The sequence below is a fragment of the Vitis riparia genome, chromosome 10 (assembly GCF_004353265.1).
Source record: "Vitis riparia cultivar Riparia Gloire de Montpellier isolate 1030 chromosome 10, EGFV_Vit.rip_1.0, whole genome shotgun sequence".
In the NCBI taxonomy this organism is placed as follows: Eukaryota; Viridiplantae; Streptophyta; class Magnoliopsida; order Vitales; family Vitaceae; genus Vitis; species Vitis riparia.
In genome coordinates this window covers 16,624,703-16,648,692 of record NC_048440.1, presented here as the reverse complement: position 1 = coordinate 16,648,692, position 23,990 = coordinate 16,624,703, and the positions used below count along the sequence as shown (strand labels likewise).

Sequence of the window (23,990 nt, the reverse complement as noted above, 5' to 3'; positions counted from 1 at the left end):
TTGTTAATTTTAGAATCTAGCCACATGGATGGTTCATAAAAATTTTCTTTGTTTTGGTACAAATAACTAGGCCACGAGGGTAACTTCCAAAAAATGTACATGGGTGAATGAAATACAAATAAATTCGAGTTTTACATAGGCAAGCAACTAGGCTAGCTTAATGGTTGGGTGAAAGCACATTTAGAAAGATAAGTATTCCCTTTGTCCCAGAATATACGATTTTAATTTATGCCTAAACATGAATTAGCATATCATTGGAATAAATATTTAGCTGTCCAATGTTGTTAGATGCGTTGATTTATTCTGGTAAAGCATGGAGGTCACCAAGAGCCACCTACCTTGGTTACTGGTGCATGTAAAAAGGCACTGTCCAAACTCCAAACACCAAACACCATAATGATATTATCAGAGACATAAAATGAAGGTTGGACCCATCTTATAAAAGACACATGTCCCTCGATTTTGCGTCAATCCTTTCTTTTCACTGTCTTCTATTCTTTCAGCTTTTGATCAATTATCATCGTTGCCGAAGAATTTCCTAGTTTCTCATCATCACTCGTTTGCTTAATTCTTCTATTTTCTGCCTTTGAAATAAAGAAATACTCTTAGCATCTCATGAGACTGAGGGACAACTTTAGAGTACTTGCTCATAGTCTTATATTTGATGAAATTTTGGAAATACTTTTAAAAACTTGAAAAATCATTTATACTATTTTTTTTTTTGAGAAACACTTTATAGGTGATTCTCCTTAAAAATATTTTTAAAGAAAACATTTTTATTAAAAACACTTTGAGTAAAAATACTATCAAACACACTTAGAGTATGTTTGGTAATGATTTTGAAAAGTGTTTATAATATTTCTAATACTTGAAAAATAAAAATTTTCAAGTATTAAAAAATTAAAAACACTTATTAGAATCATTTTTAAATGCACTCTAACATCTTTAATGCTTAAAAAAATAAAAAATTTCAAATGTTAGAAAAGTTAAAAACATTTCCTAAAATTACTGTAAAACACATTTTTTAAGGTGTGTTTGATAATGATTTTAGAAAACGTTTTTAGTATTTGTAATACTTAAATAATAAAAATTTTTAAGTGTTAAAAAAATTAGAAACACTTCTCAAAATCGATGTTGAATAGACTTTTAGTTTTGATACTACTTATAATCACTTATTCCCCTTTGATATGAATAAGTTCTAAGCCTAATAGTAATATCTCATATCGATTAGAGGAAGAAATTCATAATATTATATATACAATGAACTTCTTTTAAATATATAGATATATTTTAAAATTATGATGACCTATTAGGTTTACTGTGAATGACATCAAATCGTTACCTAATAATATTAGAGTCAATCCTAACTTAAGTATGAGACTTTAAGGGAGTAAATTGTAATATAATTTTAAAAAATTATATATATTTTTAATAATTTATTCCTTATAAAAATATAAAGAAAATTGAGAAAATAGCGGATACAAAATTTTGGACTAGTTTTCTCGCTCTCTATTTTTTCCTTTTTGAATTTAGGTGGACATGAAAATGTGTTAGCTTTGCTATTAGGAAAAAAAAAAGATATTAATTTTTTACACAACCAAAAATTTAATCTGTCTAATCTATATTTTATTTTAATTTTTTTTTTCATTTTATTATTTTTAATAACTGCATACATCCAAGTGATAATATATAGTGGAAATATATTAAATACCAGTTAATTAGGCTCCATGTCCACTTCAACTAAATAGATGCAGAAAAAGTAAGAATAGTTGCTTTCTCTATAGTTGTACCTTTGGACGAAATTATGAAAGTTATAGTCTCCCTCGTACAATCATCTCATGCATAGGAACTTGCTTTTAATTTTATTGCAGAGGTTTAAATGATCCTTTAGGACATGCATGCATGCATGCATACATGTCCCAAATGCATGGACATGCATGGTCATGAATACTTGTCCTTGCATGCATGCATGCATACATATGGACCCAAGGATCATAGAGCTTAAAATTTTCTAAGCAGGGTTCAAGCCTCAAGGGTATATTTGATAATATGTGTTTTTGGTGCCCATTCAAGCAAAATTTTGGAAAGTAAGAAAGACAAAGACATCAACCATAAAAACATCAGCAACAGCACAAGGATATTATTCTGTATTATTGAATATTATTACTTTATCAGTGGGGATGATGATGATGGTAATAATTTTTCTTAGAAAATCTTCATTGGAAGTAATTAAAAACTTGCCTTATTATGATGGTAATTTTTTTTTAATAGGAGTCAATTTTTCTAGACTTAATATTTGTGGATCCCAAAATTTTTCCCTATAAAGTCAAATATTATAACCTTTTATTAAAATATGTAAATAAATGAATTGATTGTAGGTAAGTTAAGAGTCCAATTTTGTAACATGATGTTAAATGTATGTAAATGATGTTTTACATAATTGAGTTGGGTGCCCGAGTTAGCTTCAATCATAAATCCTAACTCTAACGACAACAAGGAATGAGAGTGTGAGGCAATTTTAAGATCATTGTGGAACTCGGATCTTGACTCACTGGGTTGGTGAAATGGGGTGATGATGTGAATGAAAATGAGAATGATTGATTTTGTAGATGATGGTATAGAAAATTGATCAAAGGAAACATTTTAAAAGTATAGTTGATTAAATAGTGTAATTAAAAAGAGGAAATATATTAAAAATGAAAGAGAGGAAGAAAAAGCGGAACAAAAGCACCTTGGACGGGCCCATTTCATGTCTCCTCAGTAGACCCAAGATGTGATCTTCATCTTTCTCCACTGCACTGCCTCTAGTTTTATTTCACCTCCTCCCCCTTTTTCCTTATCTATTTCTTGCCAAAAATACACAAGAATTCTTCTCAGAAAACCATGTCGAATGACAGAAAGAGAGATTCTGCGGAAGGGTCGTCGCGATCCACCGGTGAACCGCAGCAGCAGCCGCAGCCCTTGAGCCGATACGAGTCGCAGAAACGTAGAGACTGGAACACTTTTGGGCAGTACTTGAAGAATCAGAGACCCCCAGTTTCACTGGCGCAGTGCAGCTGCAACCATGTACTTGAATTCCTTAGGTATCTGGATCAGTTCGGAAAGACGAAGGTTCATTTGCACGGCTGCGTCTTCTTTGGACAGCCAGACCCCCCAGCTCCATGCACCTGCCCTCTCAGGCAAGCTTGGGGAAGCCTTGACGCCCTCATCGGACGTCTCAGAGCTGCGTACGAAGAGCACGGCGGCTCTCCGGAGACCAACCCTTTTGGCAATGGAGCTATTCGTGTTTACCTGCGTGAAGTGAGGGACTGCCAGTCCAAGGCTAGGGGAATTCCATACAAGAAGAAAAAGAAGAAGAAGAATCAAATCAAGCCAAACAACGAGGCCAAATCTTCCAAGCAGTCCTCTTAAACACCTTATGGCTTCTTCACATACATGGTAAATTCTCCCATCCAAATTTGGGTTATACAGTGACTATATATTTATAATATATATTCTAGAGTACTAGGCTGAATCCAGCTTCATGAAGTGATGGATGACAATAATAGAATAACAGATCCGATCACATGGATGATTACCTGAACAAAGCGATCAATGACAGATATGGCCTAACAGATTGTCAATTAATAGACAGGTTTTTATACAAGGACCGAATCAATTAATGATCAAACTCAATTTTTTTTTTTGATATCCCACTTCCTTCATGGGAAACCCTAAACACACAACTCGAAAACCCTAATTGACATGACCAGGTTTTAGATTGCGAACCAGGCCTCAGTTAGGAAGTGCAGATAAGTAACTTTACCTTAAACATAGATCCTTTACCCTTGGAAACATTAGATACCATGATAATTGTTGGGAGAATAGTGTCTCTCTCTCATATCATGCAAAAACACTGTTTATGTGGTTTCCTAATTTAATATTTCTCACATACATGTTCACTTTTCACTTGTTTTGGCCCTTTTGGGATTCTGCACGATTTTCTGCCCCCCATGGATGGCCATGTGATATATCATACTTTGCATGTGATTTATACGCAAATTGACGCCCAAATTAATTTCCATTTATGGCTCCTCATGCTCTTTCATTTCTATACATTTCTTTTCTCAGTATTATTAAATTAAACCACCTACACAGATGTCTTTGCATCATCTTAAATACAAGGTGCTCAAAAACCCTAAATGTGTGTTGGATTTGCTGTTGCTGATACATCCATTTGCTCAGATGTTTTATTATATGGTGAATTCATTTGGTGCTCTTGTCGGATACACTGGAACATAAAAAACTCTTAAATTTTTATAGAATTCCCGGCAACATGGTACTGTTATTTCATGTGCCTGCATTATATTTGTCATCGGTTGTGTTGTATTTGATTGTCTTTTTGTTTGCATTAGATGTTGTGGTAATTGAAGTGGGTTAACTTATTTCTAATTATATTTTGCATTGCATTGGATTGGATTGGATTGGATTTGCAGTTAGAGGTATAGATCAGAAGCCTCCTACTTCGCATTCAGAATCTCCTAAGCAATTGTCTCCAGTTTCTCTTTTCCCTTAGAAAATATAATCTTAATTATTTTTATAAATATGTAAGCTTTTGTATTCCTATAATTCTAGCTCAGATGGGAACAAGTTACGAGGGCAAACAAAAGAGCTAAAAAACTTTGGAAGCTCCAAAGAGGGGCTGTGAATATAATTGACCACAATGCCGTTGATTCGTTTTTCTCTTAAGCATGTCCAACAATATTTATGATTGTCATCACATTTATAGGGAAATAAATAGAATAGTAGATTGCTTAGTTAGGAAAGATATATATAATTTAAAATCAATCATTTGGTGGTCAAATTTTTTTAAAGATGTTACAAAGTTTAGTTTTAAAGATCACTATGATTCATTTTTCAATCGAATTTATAAGTATCCTGTTTTGTAATCTCCCTTCATAAAAAAAAAAAAAAAAAAAAAACAAAAAAGAAGAAGTTAAATTGATTATGAACCTTCCAAAGAAATCTTCAATAAGCACTTGATAAAGTGCTTCTTAAGCCCCAGTTCCAATTTTGCTCAAAAGTCTCCTACCCATGCTCCTCCACTATCTCAATTTCTATGGTACGAAATGGTTGCCATGCAAACATACCCTCTTTTCGGCCCATTGAAAAAAAGGACGTGTATATATGTAATATTTTTTTTTTTTTATCTATTTAATGATTGAGATTGATTCTCAACCATCCAATGGCTGAAATTTGATGGGGGTTTGGCATATAATTCGGTACCATAGATTTGTAGAACGCGAAATCCAGCTTTTGTTGATTAAATCCAAAGTTTACAAGCCTTTTTTAGGTTCTCTTTCACATTTTATAACCATCAAGTTTTACCGGATTATACATTGGCCTCTCATAACAACGTTAGGGCAAAAGTTCCACTGCTCTACATCCTTCGATACAATTAGTTTCATGATCCAGATTGCTTGAGAGTGAAGAAAATAAGGAAGGAAATACAACCACACAAACACAAAGTGATTTATTCACGTTCATTGGCTATTTGACATAACAAGAATCCCTATTGATTTTATGTGGGAGTTTTAAGGTTTTATTTGGAAGGTGAGAACAGTAGATTCTGATAAAGATTGACTTGCGCTCTTTAGTTAGCATTTTTTTTTTTTATTTCCATCCAGCTGGAATCTGGCTTTATCAGTGAGAGCTTGGAACTTGGCTTCATTCTTTCTTCTTTAACGAGGAGGGCAGCCTTAATATAAAATTATTTCCTACATTTTAGACTTGGCCATCTATGTTAACATTAAACACTCCGACAAGAGATTTATGAGGTTAATTTTAAGACTAGGCTACGTAATGAATACTTATAATAAGATTATTAGTACTCCTTTAATGTTGGAAACCTTGAGAGAAAATATGACGGAAAGAAAATTGATGAAAAAATGGAAAGAAAGTGTGCAAAACATATATAGTTTTTAATTAGGCTCTCACATTGTTTGATTTGAGTTTCCTTTAAATCAAGCTCTACATATTTGATCATATGCCCATTATTTTCTTCAATTTGAGTAATATTTTGACCTTGGCTCCTTTGCAAAGATGACTACAACTTAATTTTTAGAAGAACAAACTCAATCGATGTGTTTATTTTTTCCATGAAAAATCATATTCATAGTCAGTGTGATTGTCAAATTATCACAAAGTTAAATCTTTATAAGAACGAACTTTTTAGGTATGCTTCAAATTGAAAAGCATTCTAAACAATCATACTGCTTAAACAATACTACTAACAAATGTAATATACTCAATTTCTATTATTAACAAAACAACCACTTGTTTTTTAATATATAATATAATATACTCAACTTCTATTGTTAACGAAACAATCGTTTGTTTAAACTTCCAAACCAAGATAAAATGTATAACTTAAGTACTTTTCCTCTTCTCATCGTTGTCTGTCCAAACATTATCTATATATTGTTAGTATATGCATAAAAAATATCACCTTTAACTTTATGGTATTTTTAGTTTCAAGAAAATATTAAGAAAAGAAAGAAAAATAATTTTTAAAATATTTGGTTTGTCATAAAAATAAAAAATTAATTAAAAATATATACATTTTAAAATTATTTAATCTTTATATAAAAGAGGAAAAATAAGTAAAATAAATTTTAAAAATCATATGAAATTAATTTACTAATTTTAAATTGATCTTTTGTTTTCCTCAACTTCTTTTTTTTCTTCTTTATTTCCCTTTTTTTTTTTTCTCTCAAAATTTTCAAGAACTAAATGTAGGGTTCATGCATTGCAAGATAAATTTTGTTGCTTGTAAGTGAGAATCATGAATTTTATTATAAGCATAATTCCTACATAATATTTACTATTATAGAAGTCAAACAATATAAACTCCTAACTTTTTTTTTCTTCTTTTTTTTTATATTTATTTTTAATTTGTAAGATTAACTAACTCATTCATGTTACCTTTGCCTAATTTAGTTCTTTTTGCAACTCAAGTTTAAATAGACTCGTATGATTCTATATTGACTTTTTTAAGAATATCACTTGCATACTGCTTTTAAAATATAAAGAAATTAATCTTATCCATTTGAATTACTTCAATCTTAAGTAAAGAAGACATAAATCTCATGTCTATCATTTAAAAATAACTAATCATTTTTTTAAAAAAAAAATTATTCCAACATTTTCAAATTATCTTTAGTAATAATTAATCATCTACATATAAACACTCAATAAGATTGTCATTTCAAAATATAGATTTGACATATAAAATGTGTTCACAAATATGTCATCTTTGAAATTCATTCTTAACAAAATAAGACTAAATTTGTGTGTATGATGATTTTTGCATTTGTTTCAATCAACACAAGACCTTTTTTAGCTTATGAAACTTTTTTTCTTCTCTCTTTTCCATATATGCAATTGATTACCTCCTCTTCTAGTTTGTCATTCAAGAAAGCTTATTCAATATCCTTTCAAAAAATTTTCCAATGGTTTTGTATGGGATGAGACATAAGTATAGCTTGGCTTTTACTTATAAACCTTGGCTATCAATCTTTCTTTGAAGTGTTCAACTTCTCTATTTGGCTTCCATTTGATTGTATACCATTTGATACTAATCAACTTCTTGAATTGTTATGCATTTTATTTTTCAAATGCCATAGTTTAGGCCAACAATCACCATGAGTAGTTTTCTCATAACTTAACGGATCACAATATATAAATAGAAGAAATTTATCAATTCTTCATTTATTAGGTCATTGTTATCACCAATCACACGATCTTTAGAGTGTGCAAGTAATTTGTGTTGATGTTGATGTTAATGTTGTGAACAACTTCATGATTGTATAGGACATAATCATAATTGGTGCATTTGTAGATTACACATTTTAACAAAAAGGAGCCAAGGAGCCAAGGAACCAACCTCTTAGCAACAAGTAACTTTAGATTTCTAAGATTTAAATCCCCAAATATAAGTGTCACAACCAATTTTTATCATGAATTGTAGAATTAGAGCTAAATTTTCACAATTATATTGAATGAAAACACACGATTTGTGCCATCATTTTTATTACTATTTGTCTTTTTAATCATCAATGCATATGCTCATATAAGATACCTTTTCTCTAAAATATGCCTCATGCTTAAGATGTTATGATTATGACTTGGAACTCATGATACATTGGAGATATAATTTTTGGATCAATACTTTAATCTAATGGAAATCTTGCTTTTGTCCTAAACCGATATCCTTCAAAATTGAAAGTTTAATCTAACTTAGAAAATATCCTTCCTACCACACATTGAGATTATTATACCATGTATCCAAAAATAGTACTTCTATTTTTTTTCTTCTACAATACTATATGTTAATAATAAGGTCTCTAAATTTTTACCATTATCTTTTATAGCATTAGCTTTAAAAGTTCTTGTATATGATCTTCTAGCTCCATTTTTAGACTAGTAATGATAATATTTTTTTTATTAAAACATTGAATATGAGAGTTATTATTTCTTTTAGGCCTAATTTCGAATTTTCTTCTCGACGAACCTTTGACATTTCTTATTTAATTCAGTTGGCTTTGCATTGCCTTTTTCATTTCAATTTAGGACCTTTCATCTAAACATTGGTCATGGCTTAGCTTATAAAAAAACCATTAATTCATCCAATGTATGATAACCAAATCAACACACACATGAATAAAAAATAAAGAGAAATACAAGTTTTTAATGTGGTTCAATGATCAGTGTGATCTCTAAGTCTATAGAATTTACCAATACTCAACAATTTACTAATCACAGAAAAAAGAAAGAGTACAATGGTGAAATTCTAAAAAAAAATGAAATAATAATAACTCTCAATTACGATCATATTCTCTAAAAAAACAAAACCCTAAAACATAAAATGGCTAAATATATAATAGGGGCAAATCCGTCATTCATCATATAAAGAAAAAAATTTCTCCAAGGGGTGCTACCTTTTTCAACTCTTACGTGCTAACTGGGTAGCTTGATCCTTGCGAACTTAGTAGGGAGCTCAACCCCGATATCCAAAGCAAAATGTAATAAAACTGATTTAGACTTCACAATCCTACAATGTCATGATACTGAAATTATTTGATTCTTTAATTTTTGTGGCCTTAAACTCATATTGGATGGTTAAACCTTGAATAATTTTTTTTTTTTTAATTTCACAACTTGAAAGTATACAAAATTTTCCCTATTAGATTTCATTTGATTGACAAGAGCCAATGTTTACAATAAAAAAAAAAAAAAAATCTTTTGGTTTTTTTCATCTAAAAAGGCTTAAATTCCCTTTCCAAACCCTATGCTCAAACTTTCTTTACCTTTTTTACTCCTTTGTGGGTATTCAACAAGATGTCTCGTGAATATTTTGTTGTAGTGTGTTCACAATCTTTTAGAAACTAGGCAATCCTATCAATTAACAGATGTAAGGGCATACCTTCAAATTTTTCTATCTAGAATATACCAATTTCTTTTATGCTTGTATAAGATGTATTTCTTCCTTGGGTAACATAGATTCTTTGTCTATAACTCATTATACATATTAATTCTCTTAGATTCGATAAAATTCAAAATATTTTTTGCATCAAACTTAAAAATTGAGATTAGATTGAATTATTGTTGATTGTTTGCATATTTAATCGACATGCTCTAATGCCATGTGCGAATAACCAAAAAAAGACCTTTAGCATAAGCAAATTTTCTCACACACAAAAGTAAAAAAGATGAGATGTCAAAGGAAGCTATGATGAGGAAAAATAAATAATCATAGGGGAAAGATATTATCACCTTTACTTTCTATCATTTTTCAATACATGTGTACATGTGTATATACATATATTTTTATACTTTTCCCCCAAAATAAGTTAAATTCTAAAGTAATTCCACTTTTAAAGTTATTTTTGTTAGGGAGGTTTAACAACTTCATTGGCACATGAAATTGCTTTTTTTTTTTTGTCATTGTCTATCATATAATGAATTGTTTAATTTGTCTATGTAAGATTTTGAATTCTAAGAAAATAACAACTCAAAAAGATCGATTAAATAAATTATTAGAATTTAAGAAAACATAGTCTTAATTTAATTAGGAAGACAAAAAAAGGTGAAAGAAAACAACTATTCTAATGCATGGAAATATATGTATTTTTTTCTCATTCTTTTCTATTTTTGTCGTTTCTATTCAAGATCAACCCTTGGGGAGGGGGGAGGGGGAGGGTCGTAGAATTGTACTTACAAAATAAAGAACTTGAAAGAATCAAATTTACAAAACATAGTAAAAATGGCTTCTTTTGAGAATACTTAGGGGAGTGAGGGGGAAATAGGCATTTATTGATTTAGGTAATTGACTAATTTGCCCAATGACGAAAGATTATCAATCACTCAACATTGTATGTTTACCTTCTTGACGAAATATCCAATTTAATCAATAATAGAGATTAATGATTCCTCATCAATGAAGAATCCAAATTCAATGCAACAATCTCAACAATGATCAAATTTAATCAACTGTTGTATATGCTTAACCAATTTCCAAATTCATTAAATCAAGTCATTAGGACAAAAGAATGAAACAGCAATATAACATGAAAATCATCATAGGAAGTGAAAAATGACAAGCCATAGGATACAAAAATTTACCAATATATTGCTAGAATGAGTATAAGAGATTTACCTATCCTAAAATGTTTAATCCTCCCGTAAACATACTTGTTTATTACTCCTTGTACTTCAATCCATTTGTGCTTTACTCTTTCCTTTCCCTTGATAGCTCTAAAAAGTCACTCCAAATCGTGATTTGAACCGTCCTTGAAATCATTTCAAGGATCTTTTTGATTTGATAAATTTAAAACTATGTATAAGAGAGTGTGGATGAATGTCTTCAAGAACTAATATTTTTAAAATAGGATTGGTCAACGTGGTGAAATTGCTAACCTAGTCTTTTTTTTTAGTCCAAGTCAATGTCTAATTGTGTTTATAGTTTGGCTTGGTCATGAATGGTCAACTTAATGTTTGAAACAAGAAAATGGATAAATTAATGCCTAAGCTTGGGATAACGAACCAATACATAGGTATAGATACACATGGTATAACATGTCATTTTAATTTAAAAGTGGAATTTTTTTTTTTGGTTATTTTTAATTATATATAATTATTTTTAGTTTTACTAATATATAAATTATGTATTTATGATATACATTATTACTTCGTGCCTATATGATGCTTTGGCTCTTTGGAGGGCATTTAGTCCTAAGAAGTAACAAATGCCTAAAACCAATCATACAATTGAGCATGAGCATAAAAATTGCTACTTGATATTATGATGCTATGATATATCATGAATTGAATGGAGCAAAGAGGAAAAGACATTACAAAAAACAAAGTACTAATTAAATTAATCAAAAGTTCCAAAAGAAATTACAAAGAAAGATAAAGTTGTTTGATCTCTTGTAAGCATGTGGTATATGAAACATATATTTGATGGATCTAAGATAAGTATAATCATGTTTTTTATTTACTTGATCATAAAAGTGAGATGTTCAACTAATACTTAGTATTTGCACCTTGTTTTTTCATGTGATTCTATGTGTCATAATTTGCTTATTAATAGTGCATTGGAGGCATAATCATGTGCACATGTGCATTAAAAATGTATGTGTATGAGAATCACGGGTACATGGGAAAGATATAAGATTAACTTGATTGAATTTGAGTTTCAACTATTGGTTACTAAAAGTGTCTTTATTATTCCCTAAACTGATTTAGGGTTTATTAGGTAATTATTTTTATAAATAAAAATAGTTTTTTATGAATTTGTTCTTAAAAAAGAATGATTTTCAAAAATATATCTGAGATATTTTTAAGTATTTTTTGTAGAGTATTATTTTAAACAATAATTAAAAACATGGTATAGATTGCATTACATTATGAATTAATACATGTTGTGTTTATGAAAAATAAGTTAAAAAAATTATTTTTTAAGATTAAGTTTTCGAACATAATTTTATTCATGATTATAACATCAAATTATTTTTAATTCTTAAAAACTAATTTTTGAAAGCTCGGCTAAACAAATAATAAACTCTTTTTTTCTTTTAAAATTTTGATAGTATGTTTCTTATATGGTGTATGTTATTATTTTATTTTATTTTTAAAAAATGCAAGTAATATTTTTATAAATATTCTTAATTTTGCTAAAAATGGCATGGATTGTAAATATAATAGGTTTGATAATATAGAAGTGAAGGTAATGTTTTCTAAGGAAAAACCACATAATAGTTTTAGGATTTGGGATTAGGGTGAAAGACTGACGGAAAGGAAAAATGGGATATGGGACATGTCTTTGAATCCTGCATTATTCTCTCTCCCTCTTGCCCTTTTTTAGTGGTATTATTTGTCATATACCCCCTTTTCTCGTACGTGGGTTTAATATTATTGTATATCAAGTGGGCTAATGTTTGCGATAACCGTACAAGTAATATATGAGTATAGAGCATCGCCTTGTCTAATTCCATTAGAAGGAAAGAACTAAAATGAATCATTGAGGAGGAGCAAAAATAATTAGTACAAGCTGGGGTAGGACACAATGCATAACCCCACCCATCAACCATCTGTTCCTGAGAGCACGTCCCAGTTTTCTGAGGAAGTCCCATTTCATAATTTACGTTATTTTCTGTATGCATGTCTAGTTTTATTACCACTAGCTAGCTAGTACATGATCCACATCTTTCTTTCCCAGAATTATTACTTTTCTAGGGCTGATCTTGTGAATCTAATTTCAGACATCAAAATTTAGAAACAATTTCAATTAGTTGATGGATTATGAAGAATACAGATTGTACTAGCAACTTCCATTCATGTTCCAAATGGTGATCATTTACTTCTGCATTCTTTTGTGTTGCAAACTTGAAAACACTACTGCTTTACAAAATTTGTTGTTTGGATGCACAAATGAGAATGACCTTTTACCCTAACTGAGAGACTCAATGATCCAAAAAGCAATGGTAGATTAAATAAGGGGCCCAAGTTTTAACTCATCTCAAAATTTATGCTCCTGTTTTAACAAGCCAAACACTGGAGAGATGAGCTAGAGAATTTGGCCATTAGGTCCTACTATATCATGAGAAAGAAAGAAAAAAAAAAGACATAGTAGGCCATTAGGTCCTACTATAGCATGAAAAAGAAAAAACATAGTGTACTAGCATGATGATTGATATGTGTTTTCCTTAGTTGAAAAATAGTAAAGGAGCACAAAAGGAAACGGAAAGAGATTGAAGCTATCACAAAAATAATGGCGCAGTACTATTGAACCACGTTAATTTTCCTTTGATTATAGACTGCTCTATGCACTTAGGTTGTGCCATTGGCTGCATTAGATCTACTATGTCTAGTAGCAAGAATGGTGTTGATGAAGTGGGGGACAAACCATTTCTTGAACCATAATACCCGTTCGATCTTTGGATATTTTATACGTGCTACATATTTCATGTCACATGTTGCTATTACATTGATTCTGACGCCTTACATAAAATTGTTATCGAGCCATTAATCTAGATGCCCTAACAGAGTTGAAATATTTTCTCGAGAAAACTGCATTTGATGGTGGTGGTACTGCAAACATTCTTAATTTTATGTCATTTTCTCATCTTTAGCACAATTTCCTTTTCTACTTGAAGTAAAAACTACAATAGTTAACATTTGTATTCATAAATTGTTTATTGCAGGATCATGCAACACTGGAAGTCTGAATCTGTCTCAGAATGTGGCTCTCTCTTTACAAATAGTTATAAGATAAACATCTAGTTCTAAGCTATATATTGTGGCAAGATGGTCTGCCTATTCCACATTTTGATTGCAATTAATTACCAGCTTGTAAGTCATCACATTCTAAACTTTTTTAAAGAACAGGAGCGATATATCTCTGATGTATTACTTCTTTAATGCACAAAGGGTAGGCTTTCTCTTCCCATACTGGGTATTTGCATTGAACCCGCTTAGTCGAACTTCTAGCAGGCATGCAGTACTTGCAATTATTAGCCAAACTTTGTTATCTAGATGGTACTTGGATCTCAACGTGGTGGACATTGTATGGGATCCGTGTTTGTACAGAAGTAAAATGAATAAGGAACAGTTGATAATATCTATATATTATGTAGATAAAAAGAAATTAAATATCTCTTCTTCTTCTTCTTCTGTTAATAGTAAATATAGTTTGAATTAACAAAGAAACAAAATTTTTGATCCACATGAATCTCATATTATATGTGATGTCCTAGATCGGAAAAGGAAAAAAGTTTCAAACACTATATATATGTAAACTCTTTTTATTTTTATAGATACGTTTTAAAATTATGAGGGTTATCAGGCTAACAATGGATAATATATGAATTGTTAGGAGTGGGTTATTATAAATGGTATCAAAGTCAATTTCCGTCCCCCCTGTATAAGGGCTTGTTAGACTTCAGTGTAGGGGTTTGTTTAATTCCATGAGGGATGTATGTCTATTTAATCTCACAATCTTGTAGAACACAACACAATGAAAATATTGTATTTGCACGAAGATGATTGTGATATTCCACATCAACATTATATATGTATGAATTTCTCTTAACTTTGTAAACACATTTTAAAGTTATGGAGATTCTTTAGGCTCACAATTGGTAATATCTATATAATTAGAAACAGGTCGTTACATTATCAATCAAATCTTGGGGTTATATAAAAGTTCTATGATATACTTATGGAGCATGTTTCATGAACTGAATTCTAATATTTCTTCGGGAAGATTTGTCTTTGCAGGTTATCTTTAAGAAGCTATTTTAATTATTGCGTCAAATATTTATTTTAATTATTGAGATGACCAAGTATCATTCGTTGTTGTATGGATCTTTCAAGTTTCCATATGTATGTGTTTCTCTTCTGCTATGCTAATAATTAGGATGAGGAGCCCTTGAAAATCTTCACTGCTTGAAGACATGTAGCAAGCCAGTTTTCTGAACATTTGGGCTGATATTTGGCTTGCCTCAAATAGCTCCTCCTGAACCCACCATTATTGGGAGTAGTAAGTCAGCATTAATGGAACTCTAGGCTCATCTGTGACAAATATTCCAGAGAAGTCTAGAAAACCCTATTAGCTAGCCTCATAATCGTCCACCACCTTCTATACTACGAAGAAAAATCCTCAATGGTAGTGTGAGGGTTCAACCCATTGGTGAAACATCCTACACCGCATGGCATATGGTGACCTCTGTTGGTCTCCTTGATGGTAATTAATACTGCCTCTACAGTACAGTGCTCCATCATATATCTTTTCTTCATCCTGTAATCTAATCTTAATTACAGGTAGTTTAACCATGCACAGACCTACACCTTCTTAGAATATATGACACCATAGGCAAGCATCTCCAGTAGAAAACGCTGCTCTAGAATGAATAAGTTGTCATATGATCCCAGTCTTTTTCTCTCTTTTTCTTTCTTGCCTTCATCTGAAACAAGGATGAAAATATCTGTAATCACGGATATATCGATACTTCAATTTTATAGATATATTTGTGGATATTTTGAAAAAAAAAAAAATCGATAAATCTAAAATTGATTAAAATTTATGAAAATATAAAAAAAAAACTTCATAAAAATATAATTATAAGTATAATAAACATTTTAAAGTTACTTTATTAAAGAATTTAATATATGTATAATATGATTTATTATGTTAGATAATAATATTATATGCATCAATAAAAAATATGTATCTTATAAGTGTACGTTTATTATTAAATTATATCAAATATTATTTCATAATAATATTATAATATATATAATTTTAAAATATATTTAATATTAAATTTATGATCTATTTAATTTAATTATATTAATTGGTATAAAATAATCGATAATATATGTATAATTTTTTAATATTTAATTAATTTATTTTCAAAAATATTCTTTTGTGCTAACTTTTAATATATATATATGTTGGCAGATCGGAGGGTTGACCATGTTCATCAACTCTCCTTGTGTCTGTTGTGGACGCTTAAGTGAATGCACTATAAGGTTAGGGTATGCATCTTTCATAATAACAATTGCTTTTAGGAGAGTTGGTAGAACCTGAGGTCTTACAAGTGGTATCAGAGCCGAGGTCACAAGTTTGGAACCTAAGGGTGTCGCTGGGGGGAGATTGTTGGCGGATCAGATATTTCCTATAATAGCATCTCCTTTTAGGAGATAGAAGGTCTTATATATGGGCAAAGTGGGGAATGGAGCCCGAGAAGGGGGAGCCTAGGCAGAGGGAGGACGATTTTTTTTTACAAAAATATCATTGAAAAATCAATGATAAATTGGAGAAATATCGGTGACAATCGATTAATGAAAAAATCGGCAATTTATCACCTCCAATCGATATATCGACAATTTTTTGGTGATATTAACCAAAATTTCTCATCTATGATATATCACCATGATTTATCGTGTTGAAACCTTCCAATACACGATATATCGATAATATATCGCCGATATATCACGACATTTTCGTTCCTGATCTGGAAGAGACTATCTCAATACACAATTGAAGGTTTTATCCATTAATTTTGTCTGCGCAATATAGTCAAGCAGGTTATATATATACACGAACGGTTCCATTTTTTTAATGGCATTTAACATGAACCAATCTAATTACCCATAAAGCGCTGGAGAATAATTCAAGACTTCAAACTTCTTCAGTCCTAGTCCTCTTCCTCCTTGACAAGCAAACAGCCCCACTGGGCCACTCTTATTAAAGTCTAAACCAGCGTACAAGAAATTATGGACATTGGAGTCCAATAATCTTGATGATCTTCTTAGGAAAATTTACAGAACCAGCTTCCCCACTATCCTTGAAGGCTAAAAGCACTAACCTCACTTGTTGCCAAGACTTGATTTTGACAAAAATTTTATCTAGCAGAAGGTAATTTTGCTATGTCACTGATTGGCACCATACACAACACATGATGTGGGCTGTTGGATTGTATGATAAAATGTAAATCTTTACTTATGATTAAATACATGAAACCAAAATACAATGGATTAATACTTTCGTGACTAGAAAATAATATTATGAAAGATCAGCCACTGACATCGGGCTTATAATTAATGCTCATTATGACAAAGAACATTTTTTTAAAACGTAATGAATTTTACATTTTAATATTTTTAGTGGTTAAAAACATAAATTTATGCTCTTTTTTTTTTTAATTTTGTAAATATTAAACGTGTTGGATAATTCTAATTTTGTAAATATACTTCATAATTATACGAGTAATATAAAAAAATGTTAATAATTTTCCTATTACCTTTGGTGACTTTAGACAAATTTTTAATAACAAATAATTTTTACTTCAAAGTAAAAGGTAAATTTAGATAGATTTTAATCTTCACAAATAAGACATTGATATTATTGATTTGATATTGAAAGAAAATAATAAACAATTTTTACTTCAAAGCTTGTTTTAAAAATTTTGAAAATTAAAGACTTTTGGATTCCATTTTTTTATTTTTCTATAATATTTTTTTTTAAAATAAAAATTAAACATGATTTTTAAATTTATTTTTTCAGTTTTAAATTATGAAATAAAAGTTCGAAAACAAAAAATGCAAAATATGGGCTAATATACTTCAAACAAAAAGGCCTTTTTAAGGAAGATGGCGTGAGACGTGGCTATGCTCATTAAAGGTTTTGGTGATGCCAAATAAACGCCCAAGAGAACTTTAAATTATTCTTGGTAGCAACGCATCCACGTTGTAAATAAACCCTTAATTTACAATTTATAATTAAACAAGGATGGCTAATAGTTAGCTCAGCCGGATATGACTGTTTCCCGAGAAAATTATGAGGGAAAAGGGAAAAGGGAAAAGGTTCTGCAGCTTCACGGAGCGGCAAGAGATGGTTTATCTGGCCATGATTACTTCTTCAAAGGAAAAAAAATGGACGCTCTGTTACTATGGCTTACCGGTTAAATTTGGGATTTAAAAGTAGGAAAAAAAGGGGGGAGTGGGGAAGAGTAATTTAGGAATCTGAAAAATAGGAGAGCAATTAGGTATTGCCGAAATGATGTTATCATTTCGAAATTCGAATGCACCAACTTTTCCAAGAAAAAATAGAGACGACAGTGTACAGAGATATAAGGTTGAGAAAAAAAAAATGGCCCAACCCAAAATAACACGAGCAGCCACATTTCTTAAGAATGAAGTGGGTGTGCATGGATAAGGATTGTATTTTGATTTAATCTTTTGATAACTTCCAAATTGAACCTCATTTCTCCAATTTCTCTTCTAACAAATTTTAATTACGAAAAGAAAAATGACCCACCATCTACTGGGACTGTAATGATCTAGACAACTAACTCACAAGTCCACTGAATTGGAAAGGACCATTTGATTGTTCATCTGCTGAACCTGCTCATGGTATCTGGGAGACGAGACAGAAAAACAAGATTTCTGTCATTATAGATCTAATGAGGATTCTTTTTTATAGGTGAAACAATAAGTACTGTACCGGAGGAGGAGAGAAACGGCAATCCTGATATCCTTAAACAAAGACATCTGAACAAAAGGCCCCCTATCTTTAAATCAAAGCACAAGAGAAAATAAACCCAAAAACTAAAAACCAGATTTCTTTGTTTCTGCAGTGGGCCCACCATGGAGGAAAAGATATTAAAATCCACCAATACAAGCCGACTCGGGTCAAAAATTCAAACCCAATGCTTCTATTGCACAACACTTCTTGACACGCCTATCTTTTTTCCTTTTTTTTTTTTTTTTTTTGACAGGCAGACACCCCCATGTACAAGGAGAAAAAACGGTTCAAAACACCATAGTCTTCCTGGGTAATGTCGGAGTTGGGATATCAATGACCGGAACATTCAAGGACAACAGCAATAAATTTTATAAAATTTGTGTCATAACAATGAAGATTGCCCTTTTTCTTTTTCTTTTTTTTTTTTTAAATTAGGATAAACAATAAAATAGACTAAACAGCCCCCTCCCAAATGAGGCACAATCCATGTACACAAGAAATATATAGACAGCAAAACCTTCCCAAATGAGGCACAACCCATGAACACGACAAGTATAGATAGCAACACCTTTCCAAATGAGGCACTACCCAAATACACAAGTAGTATATAGATAGCACCCGAAAGTGAGAAGAAGAAAAAGAGAAAAGAGAAAATGGTAAGACTACCCCTGATCCAAGCCCAAGCCATCAATAAAATCCAAATAGAAATTTCACAAGCCCCAAGGAACCCTGGACCAGGTCAAGAGGGGACTTGAGAAAAGATTCTTTCAATTTCTGATCTGCAAAGAAATCAGTTACAATGAGATGCTTAATGTGGAATCAGTGACATGCATATACAAAATTTAAAATTTGGGATTTATAAGTAGCACCTTCATCATCAATAGGAAATGAATGATATTGCGTATTAGGTTCCAACACCAAACCCTAGTGGTGTTCAAAAAATAAAATCTTCTGAGCAAATCTAACCTTGAATATGGCAATGAAAGTCAAACTAGAAAACCAAGTTCCAAATTAAGAGGGTATTAACATTAAATCAAGGACAATTAGACCAAACTCAGGCATCACTCTGAGTATGGCAACGAGTTAACAAAGGGAACTGCCCATTATAAATAACAAGTAAAAAGGAAAAAAAAAAAAAGTAAAGGCAAGAACAAAGGAATGTATATGATTCAGTAGAATACTAACAACCTTGTCGGCCGCTAATTTGCTGATGTGAGCACTATCACTGTTACCATATTTCCCATCTCACAAACTCAGCAGCACGTCTATGTACTTTGTAGGGATAAATATGAAAATCCAGTTGATATTCGCAAGCTTTTCTTCCACAGGGCTAGCTATAAATGTCTGTAAAAAGGAACAACAAATCTGTTCTAAAACATCAATTCTGAAGGCAAACTGGTTTTCAGCAATGCAAGCCAACTGTGAATGTAGCCAAAAAAAAAAATGACAGTGCTCACAACCACATTCAGTAGTCCATCTATTTAGTTCTATTTATAATAGTTTTAATTGCTTCTAGAACAGATAACAACTATATATTCTAGAGGTAGAATTCTAATTCACTTGATGAAAAGGGATTTGAAACAAAAAAACAAAATGCAGTAATCATGTCTCCGATCTCCCCTGAAATTGGGCAAATATCATCCAAATTTTATCTAACAAACAAAAAATTAAGCTTATGAACCCACTGTAGGGCTTATTAAGTTTGTCAACCTCTGCCAGCATATGGAAATGAAAAGATATGTATAAAGAAGGATAGAGAAAATTGAACATGCAGCAACCCAAACTATATCAGAAACGGCAAGATTACAATTCTTAGGCAGCTTTCTTGAGCCTAACACCAAGCAGAATCGATCATGAGTTACTAGTACCATATTACATGCCTTTATTCACAGCTTATGAAGCCACCAAGGAGTAAGGCCTCCAGAATTGTAGAGAAGACTGAAGTTGTTCACAGCTTCAGAATCTGGATAGAGGACCAACAGATTAGCAAAACTTTTACATTAGTAATAAGCACCGAGTACAGGCAATGGAACCAGCCTCTTATATGCCTGGTCTTCAACACCAAAGAATGCAAACCAGATCTTGATGAACTCCATAAGCATCTAGATAAATGCCAAATTAGATGGAAAACTGCAGCAAAACTGCCTCTGGGACTAAAACACGAGAGGAAAAAAAAAACTATTTCCATGAATTGCAAGTCTAACAAGAACTTTCCTCAAATGCTCATCCTCGGATCAACCTAAGCATTCAATAGATAACCTTGAAGTCCTTCGAACTCCATCTCCATTAAGTGAGAAGAATCCTTGCAAGAAAACAGTGCAAAGTCATCCTAAAAATATTCCCTGATAAATTTACACCTCCACACTGACAAGACTAATTATTGAACCCTTTCAAATACATCTCCTTGATAAAGCAAACATTTTTTCTTCTGATGGGTGAATTAAATTCCGTAAGTTACTTCTGAATAAATATCATGGCAAGCCAAACCCTGTGAAGTGATTGAACAGCGTCTTGTGAAACCACCAGAAGTTGATAGCAATTGAACAACCACAGACGAAACTCCCAGCCATTTATCAAATGATTCTCAAACTGAATGCCTTAACTGAATGCCTTAAAGACGTACCTCATGGTCACGCTAAATTCTTTACTTAAAAAACTTTGGGGATGGTGGGGTTAAAACTTCATAATCAACACTGCCCAAAACCCTATCAAATAACTAAACATAAGATCAGGGGATAGCATAAATGTACTGAATATGGCATCATCTCAAAAGGTTACACAATGATGCCATCTTGCTAAACCATGAACAGCTTCTAATTCACTTGGATGATCTGAATAGAAAATTTAACATCCTGCCTCAGGAATGATTATTTGAAGGGCGAAACAATGCAAGAGGAAATATCTTTACCAACTAACAGTTTTGGGGCAACTAACAAACTGCAATTTGGCAGCCCCACACCCCCAAAACTTTTCAACTTACAAAATTATGTAAAATGGAAGAATCTATCTAGTGAAAATTAATAAACAATTTCAGCCTAAAAGAAAAGTACTTGTTGGATTCAAACAATTAATAATAAAAAAGTTGATAATTCTTAGAGTAAACAATAAATAAAAATAAAATAAAAGATGCAGATTATGTATAAGATTGAACAACAGCTTTAGCTCAATGACTCTAGGCAACCATACTTCCCCAGGTCTCAAATCAATTACGTTAACAACCAATTCAATCTCATACACAAATCAATACAGGAAGAAAATGCAAAATGATCATCGAATTCTCTCACCATTCAAACCCGACCTCTTGGCTCGCTTGATCTTCTCAAGCTGAACCTGGGTGTCCATGAACATCTTCATCCTCTGAAACTCCACATCCTTCGCAAACTGCATTCGCTGCTTCTCCAATTCAAACATCTGCTTCTGCTTCTCTGCCTCCACTTTCTCATATACTTCCCCAAACCTCTCTATTGCCCGCGCCAACTGCCTCATCCCATCTACGTCCCCACTGCGCTCAGCGCTCCACCTCGACTCTTCTTCCTCCTCTTCCTCGTCATCGTCCTCGTCCACTGCCTCTGCCGCTGCCGCCGCTGCAACGGCCGAATAGTTGCGGCGAAAATACGAATCATCAACAGCCGGCATCGGGCGTTTCTGCGGCAGAGCCCCAACGGACGCCGATGGGGCTGCCGGAGAAGGCGTCTTCCAGTAGGGCAAAGGAAGGGCTAATGGCGGAGAAGCCGAGGAAGGCTTCTTTGCGGACAAGGTGGGTCCGATTAGGGCATCCAAGCGGGAAAAGAAAGGCCAGGAACTGGTTAGGGCTCCATTGGAAGTGGTAACCCTAGCTTTCTCGATCTTGTACTTTTTCTTAATGGTGTCGATACGGTTCTTACATTGAACATCCGTCCGGCGAGCCTTCTTCACATGGCCATGACGTGCGTTAACGGCATCAGCCACCTCCTGCCAGTCCTTCTGACGGAGGTTACCGCGATTGAGTTCTATGTAACGGCGGCCCCAGGCGTCGACAAGAGTGGAAGTGGCGTCCTCGCTCCAGCAATCCTCGCGAAAGGGGGCTGAACGCTGAGGGGCGGTGGAGGGGGGGAGAGAATCGGTGAGGTCACCCATCGTCGTTGATGGAGGTGGGTCGGTGAAACAGAGATAGATGTAGAGATGTGGTTGTGGGTTTGGGTTTGTGGTAGATAGGGATGGGTTTTAGGGGCAAATACGGAACAAGGAGAAGAAGTTGCGTCGGTGTGAGGGAGAACATGAGCGGCGATGATGCGCCGGCTGTTGACAGACGCGTGAGCCGCATGTGTAGGAAGGTACGGTGAGGTCGCCGGGGGCGAAAGCGCGTGGAGGTTACGTTGGCATGGTTAACTTGCGTCGGGAATTGGGGAGCCCACACGGCTCGGCTTGGAGAGGCTTGGGCTTGGACCATTACGGACTGACTTTTTAATTTCTAATTTTAGGAGTCATGTTGATGGCGTTGTTATTGGTGACTTAGCATTTGGAAATCAAAACATATGCTGTTCCGTTTGACGCTAGAAGAGGCTCCGGTTGGCAAACTCTGTCTTTGCAGAACCGTATGCGGGCACTGCAGAGGAACGCGTGATTGTTGGGAGAGTGGCGAGCGGCGAGTGGAGTGTCTCATGTGAGACTCCTCGCTTTTTATGGATAGGGTTAAAACAGTTTGGGTTGGATTTTTCTGCTAACCCGCCTTGTCGCCCTCCCCCACCCCCCTCTTTCTCTCTCTCACTATTTTGTTTTTTTTCCTTATTTTCTTATTCCTCACTATTTTGTCTTTATTCGCTTCTACAAAAATTGAAGATTTTCTTGCATAATAAAATTATTAAATAATCCTAATCTCAAATAATTGATCATATTTATAAAATCAAATAAATTTGGACATTTGGAGCACTCAACCAGAGACGCAGAGTGTCATCTGATGCCAAAGCGTTGACCTCCACATTCCCAAGTTGCCGATAAATCTTGGACCATAGGAAAAGGTAATATCGTCCTTAAAAGGCATTCAAGGTAAAATAATTCGAGTGAGGGGCAGCTCGCGGGCTCATGATTTGAAAAAGGGGCTAAACATGGAGCCGTTCTATGTTCTTCCCACAACCGTGACAAAGTTAGGATTGGACCAAAGAAAGACACGATGGAAGGGCAAGACTCCTTCTTCCCACAAAATTTCAAACGAGGGACTACTGTACCTTAAGCGACAAAGAATGGCAGTACGAGATAGAAAACAATAGCTTTTTTTATTAAAAATAAATAAATAAATAAAACATCTTCTCAAAATTATTTTTAAGAATAATTTTGAAATAAGCGTAAAATTCTGAAAAAAATAAAAATAAAAGTTGACAAAGAGATCCCCCAATTTGTGAGTCAATCCTCATATGATGTGTGAAAGAAATTGAAACATTGA

At 32.8% G+C, this 23,990-nt stretch overlaps 2 protein-coding genes across 6 annotated transcripts; one reads left to right on the top strand and one right to left on the bottom strand.

The window, feature by feature from the left end:
- Positions 1-2,741: 2,741 nt before the first annotated feature.
- On the top strand, positions 2,742-14,063 carry LOC117923292 (protein LIGHT-DEPENDENT SHORT HYPOCOTYLS 10-like). The gene is made up of 2 exons (XM_034841517.1): positions 2,742-3,438; positions 13,746-14,063. The coding sequence occupies exon 1, from the start codon at positions 2,884-2,886 to the stop codon at positions 3,409-3,411; it is 528 nt and encodes a 175-aa protein (XP_034697408.1). The 5' UTR covers positions 2,742-2,883; the 3' UTR covers positions 3,412-3,438; positions 13,746-14,063.
- Positions 14,064-19,054: 4,991 nt separating this feature from the next.
- On the bottom strand, positions 19,055-23,197 carry LOC117923811 (trihelix transcription factor ASIL1-like). Of its 5 annotated transcripts, XR_004652687.1 has the most exons (3): positions 21,856-23,196; positions 19,441-19,936; positions 19,055-19,350 (listed from the first exon to the last, which is right to left on the bottom strand). XR_004652687.1 is itself a non-coding variant. In XM_034842278.1 (2 exons), the coding sequence occupies exons 1-2, from the start codon at positions 22,685-22,687 to the stop codon at positions 19,902-19,904; spliced, it is 867 nt and encodes a 288-aa protein (XP_034698169.1). In that variant the 5' UTR covers positions 22,688-23,196; the 3' UTR covers positions 19,059-19,901. The 5 variants fall into 5 exon arrangements, 4 of the variants coding, with proteins under 4 accessions (XP_034698169.1, XP_034698170.1, XP_034698166.1 ...); XM_034842278.1 differs by having other exon boundaries at positions 19,059-19,936; XM_034842279.1 differs by having other exon boundaries at positions 19,059-19,915; positions 21,856-23,195.
- Positions 23,198-23,990: the final 793 nt, after the last annotated feature.